At 35.8% G+C, this 5,754-nt stretch overlaps 1 protein-coding gene across 1 annotated transcript; it reads left to right on the top strand.

The window, feature by feature from the left end:
* The first annotated feature begins 474 nt into the window (after positions 1-474).
* Positions 475-3,812, top strand: LOC107611885 (G-type lectin S-receptor-like serine/threonine-protein kinase At4g27290). Its single transcript, XM_021109052.2, has 7 exons — positions 475-1,777; positions 1,883-2,011; positions 2,176-2,324; positions 2,403-2,613; positions 2,708-2,945; positions 3,029-3,179; positions 3,284-3,812. Exons 1-7 carry the CDS (start codon positions 523-525, stop codon positions 3,575-3,577), a joined length of 2,427 nt encoding a protein of 808 aa, XP_020964711.2. The 5' UTR covers positions 475-522; the 3' UTR covers positions 3,578-3,812.
* Positions 3,813-5,754: the final 1,942 nt, after the last annotated feature.

The raw sequence follows: 5,754 nt of genomic DNA, 5'->3' as shown, positions 1-5,754 counted from the left end.
TCTGAACAATTAAGTACTTTTAAATTTATACTATATAGTATAATTTATTTAATTATTCACGCGATGCGTGGGTATTGTCTAATTTATCTAAAATCTAAAAATCACATGTCTAAAATTCATGTTAGTTGGTTTTTATTATTTTTAATTTTATTCTGTTAGAAGAGATTTTTTTTTGTTGAAAAATGAAATTGGATAAAGAGTAAAAGTTATAACTAACATTTTGGAAAAAAGTGTATATTGTATATTGATGTTTATATTTTATTCTATTATATAAAAAGTCTTTATTCTTTAAAAAATAATTTTCACTATAGGCTATAGCATGACTCTTAAAAATATCAAATTATGAATATGCAATAACCCCTCTTATTTGTGAGTAGGTCAACCCATGTCTCCCTGTTGTTTACTTATAAGTTATAAAAATGCTTTAATGTATAAAAAATAACCAAGGAAAATCAGGTCCCGAGTCCTGACCATCTTTTCTTGTATTAGTGTAGTAGAAACAAGTTGTGCCTCAACGAAATAATGCAAAACCAGAGAGTGCTATGGTTTTGGTCCCTTCTATTCTCATTTATATTAAGAAGCTCCACTTCACTAGACAATATAACTCCTGTTCAATCCATCACCGATGGAGAGACATTAATTTCGCTTGGAGGAACCTTTGAACTTGGCTTCTACAGCCCCGGAAATTCAAATGGCCGATACTTAGGCATATGGTACCATAACATATTCCCTAAGGTAGTGGTGTGGGTGGCAAACAGAGAAAAACCCCTCAACAACACCTCAGGAGTTCTAAAACTCACCGGCGAAGGACTACTTGTCCTTGTTAATCGCAGCAGCAACAGCAGCATTGTGTGGTCCACCAACATGTCAAGCAAAGTGGAAGATAAATGGAATCCAGTTGCACAGCTCTTGGAGTCAGGAAACCTTGTTGTCAAAGATGGCCATAATGGAGACCACTTTCTATGGCAGAGCTTTGATTATCCTTGTGATACTTCGTTGCCAGGAATGAAGCTGGGATGGGACCTTGGAACAGGTCTAGAGAGGACTCTATCATCTTCAAAAAGTATCGATGATCCCGGCCGCGGACACTACACACTTAGAATAGACCTTAGAGGTGATCCACAAATAGTTCTAATGAATGGAAATGCCACAACAATTAGAGTAGGGCCATGGAATGGGCTAATGTTTTCAGGAGCTACAACTTATTTGCGCTATAGCCAATTTTCATCTCAATTTGTTTTCAATGAACAAGAAGTGTTTGTTAGGTTCAGACCGGAAAATACATCCAAATATATTAGAGGTGTAGCGTACCCTTGGGGAGCTTTGCAGGTTTTGCATTGGTCAATACAAACCAGAGGCTGGGAGACCCTTATTTCTATACCGGAGGCCGAATGTGACAAGTATGCTATTTGTGGTGCAAATTCTATTTGCAGTACTACTCCTACTCCTGTCTGTTCATGCCTTGAAGGATTTGCACCAAAATATCCTGGAAAATGGAAGGAATCTGATTGGTCTGATGGTTGTGTTAGGATCACTCCTTTAAGTTGCAGCAGAGATGGATTCAAGAAGGTCACCGGCATAGTGTTGCCGGACACGTCTTCTTCTTGGTATAACAGGACCATGAACCTGCTGGAATGCAAGGAATTCTGTCTGAAGAATTGTTCTTGTACGGCATATTCCAATTTGGATATCCGTGATGGAGGAAGCGGTTGCTTGATCTGGTTTCATGATCTTATTGACATTAGACAAGGGTCACAAGACTTCTATATCCGAATAGGTATGCTTCTTATTTACATTTTGTTTTTGATTACCTGCATTATAATTTCACAATACATAATGTAAGGAATTAAGGAAGAATGCTCTTGAACTTTTGATATCTCAGATGATAAGCAGAACAATGATTCCAGCAAGAGGAAGCAAGCAGGCATCATTGTTGGCTTTATATTGTTCATCATGATCGTAATACTTGGACTGAAATTATTTCTATGGAGAAAAAAACTTGTGGAGACAGGTAAATACACGATATTTTACATGTGAATTCTACTGTTACACCAATATTTGGCAAAAATATAATTTTGCAATGCTGAAAGTCTTGTTGTTCTTCACATTAACCAACTATTTCAGGCTCCGGAACTTTAAATTAATCTCTGTTCTTGTATCATTCCTCTTTGCTAGATATATTTTGGTTGAAGCAGCGTGATCACAAACGGGAAAAGGAGGATATGGACCTCCCAACATTTGATTTATCAACCATAGTTCATGCCACTGATCAATTTTCTAGCCGCAATGAATTGGGAAAAGGTGGATATGGACCAGTTTATAAGGTACAAAAATAACTTGAATGTGGTCACTATGGTATTATTTACTCCATTTATTGTTTTGTTCTAAACATTTGTTATCAGGGTGTACTTACAAATGGAACCCAGATTGCGGTCAAGAGACTTTCCAAGAACTCCGACCAAGGATTGCAGGAGTTCAAAACGGAAGTTCAGCTAATTGCAAAACTTCAGCATCGCAACCTTGTAAAACTTCTTGGTTGTTGCATTCAGCAAGAAGAGAAACTTCTGATCTATGAGCTCATGCCCAACAGAAGTTTGGACTATTTTATTTTTGGTCCATTCCTTTACTATCTTGAATTTGTGCTTCTTTTTCTCAGTTGTCGTCTTGTAGATAATCATGTTAACATTTGACGTTCTCAACATGATAGATGATGCTAGAAGAAAATTATTAGATTGGACCAAGCGCTTTCACATTATTAGTGGCACAGCTCGGGGTTTAGTTTATCTGCATCAGGACTCTAGACTAAGAATCATTCATAGAGATCTAAAAACTAGTAATATTCTTCTTGATGAAGACATGAATGCAAAAATATCAGACTTCGGTGTTGCCAGGACATTTGCTGCCGATCAAACTGAGGCCAAAACAAAAAGAGTGATGGGAACTCAGTAAGTAGGTGTTTTTTTAAATACTTAAAGCTGTAACATTGTTTCTATCATGATTGTTATTTGATATGCATGCTAAAATACAGCGGTTATATTTCTCCTGAGTATGCGGTGCGTGGATCTTTCTCAATGAAGTCTGATGTGTTTGCCTTTGGTGTAATCATGCTTGAGGTAGTCAGTGGGAGGAAGAACAGAGATTTCCGTGTTCCTGACCAAAATATTAACCTTCTTGGACATGTAAGTAATGCTGAATGGTAACTTCATATAAAAATCAATGTCAAGTTTGGTATCAACTATTGTAACTTCATCACATTTATAGATATTGTGACTCCATCGTTTAGGCATGGGAGCTGTGGAATGAGGGGAGGGCTTTGGAGCTGGTAGATGAATCAGTGCGCGATTCGGTCATTGAAGTTGAAGCATTGAGATGTATACAGATAGGGCTGTTATGTGTGCAAGGGAGACCTGAAGATAGGCCTAACATGTCATCTGTAGTTCATGTGTTGGACGACGATAAACCACTGCCTCGGCCGAGGCTGCCTGCATTTTATTCACACCAAGAAGACTCTTCATTAAGTAATCATACAATTTATTCAGCAAACGAGGTTACCATGTCATTGCTAGCAGCAAGATAGTTAGTTAGTTAGTTGTTTCGAATGAATAACTGGAGATGTTTATCGTTACAGCCATAATGCAGTGAATTAAAGAAGGTTCTTTATTTTCAACTCTACACACCATACCATTAGGGGTGGAAAAAGGCCAGGCGGCCTGCCAGGGGCCTGCAGCCTGGCCTGTGTTTGGCCTGGCCTGTTATAAAATAGGCACAGGCTCAGGTTGTTATAAGAGCCTTATTATGTTAATAGGACAGGCCCAGGCTCATTAATTAGCCTGGCCTGACAGGTCAGGCCAGGCCTGTTTGGACCTTTTAATATATAATTATATATATAAATAATTTTTTTATTATTAATAAAATAATGAGATATTTTAAATTTACTATATTTAATTATAAATAATTTTATATATTTTAAATACTTTAAAGTTTAAAAATTCTTATAAATATTAAATATGACATTTTATATATAAATATGTTTATTAAAAAATATTTTTTTAAATAATATTTTTATTTTTACAAAAAAAAAATTAGCAGGCCTTTTAACAGGCTTCAGGCCAGGCCAAGCTGAATAACAGGTCAGGCTTAGTACTTTGAAAAAAGTCTATAGCAGGCTGCAAGCTAGGCTCAGGCCAATCAATTACATGACAGGCCAGGCCTGTTAAGAGTAAAGCCTGGCCTGACCTGACCTGTTTCCACCCCTACACACCATACCACTTATAAGATGGGTAACAGCTTAATGATGTTAAGTCCTAAAATTTGTCAATACTTTGCTGATTGAGACAAGCTATTTCTGTCTAATGATTTAACTCTCGTATTAATAAATAAATTATAGATGTTGAGAAATTTTTTGAGATTTGATTAACATAAAATTTAAAATTGATTTTTTGTATAATTAAATAAAAGGAGACAATTATGGAAGAAAATTAATTGTGTAAAAAAATTTAAATTACAGAAATTGATAAAATTATGATAGAATAAGAAAAAAAAGATGAAAAATTTTATTGTAGATTGACTGATTGAATTACGAAGGTAAAACTATATATATATATATATATATATATATATATATATATATATATATATATATAGAACATTGTCTACGAAATATAAAAGTAAAGATAAGATAAGAAGGTAAGATAAGATAAGATAAGATGATAAAGGTTAAAATTGTAACTGAATTTATGTATTCTGTTGGGCTGAATTTGTGGGACGTGAGACTTCTTGATTGTTGTCATGAGCTAAGGGAAGAATGGTTTAATACGCTTCCGCAAGCTGGAGGATGAAAGATGTCAAGAACACCAAGCTTATTGAGATTAAGATGGAAGTGTTGAGAAGACAAAGGCTTGGTAAAAATGTCAACTAGCTACCCAGAAGAGAAAACGGGGAGAAGTTTCATCACTCCAACTTGAGCTTTTTGTCGAACCAAGTGACAATTAACCTCTAAATGTTTGGTCTGTTCATGAAAAATTGGGCTAGCAGCAATATGAAGAGCACTCTGACTATCACAATATAAAACTGGTGGGTGGATAGGAGAGATGCGTAAAAATTATAACACAATCAGTATCCATTGAAGTTCACAAGTTGTGTTAGCAAGTGCACGATATTCTGCTTCAGTGGATGAGCGAGCAACGGTAGTTTGTTTCTTAGTCTTCCAAGAGACTAAGGAGCTGCCTAAGAAAAAACAATATCCTGTTAAAGATTGCCGAGTGTCAAGACATCCGGCCTAATCAAAGTCACTGAAGTCAAGAAGCTAGATTTCTAATTCTCTTGGAAAAAAAGTCCTTTGCCGAGGCTGGTTTTCAGATATTGTAACACATGCTTGGCAGCTTGAAGATGAGATTCAGTAGGAGATGCCATAAATTGACTTAATTGTTGAGTAGCGTACATGATGTCTGGTAGAGAAGTGGTGAGATAGATAAGACCTCCAACCAAATAGCGATATACAAAAGGGTCAGATAGCAGGGAACTTTTGTCTTGATATAGTCTTTGGTACTATCCATTAGAACAAAGGCAGGTTTAGAACCTAATAAACCAGAATCTTCCAAAAAATCAAGACAATATTTTCTCTGAGATAAGCAAATTTTCTTTGCTGATTGAGCAACCTCAATACCCAAAAAATATTTTAATGGACACAAGTCTTTAATTTGGAAGTGTTGGTGCAAAATAGACTTAATGGTAGCAAGTTCAAAAAGGAAATTA

The sequence above is a fragment of the Arachis ipaensis genome, chromosome B8 (genome assembly GCF_059453495.1).
Source record: "Arachis ipaensis isolate K30076 ecotype BB chromosome B8, ASM5945349v1, whole genome shotgun sequence".
Classification (NCBI taxonomy): domain Eukaryota; kingdom Viridiplantae; phylum Streptophyta; class Magnoliopsida; order Fabales; family Fabaceae; genus Arachis; species Arachis ipaensis.
Note: the sequence above shows the minus strand (reverse complement) of the source record. Positions and strands in the feature narration are given on the sequence as shown.

What these genes read in the sequence shown, in the direction of transcription:
- LOC107611885 (XM_021109052.2), top strand. Translation starts at nt 523, where the DNA reads ATGCAAAACCAGAGAGTGCTATGGTTTTGGTCCCTTCTATTCTCATTT. An exon ending in AGACTTCTATATCCGAATAG is followed by an intron (nt 1,778 to 1,882) that starts GTATGCTTCTTA and finishes TTGATATCTCAG; the next exon opens with ATGATAAGCAGAACAATGAT. An exon ending in AAAAAAACTTGTGGAGACAG is followed by an intron (nt 2,012 to 2,175) that starts GTAAATACACGA and finishes CCTCTTTGCTAG; the next exon opens with ATATATTTTGGTTGAAGCAG.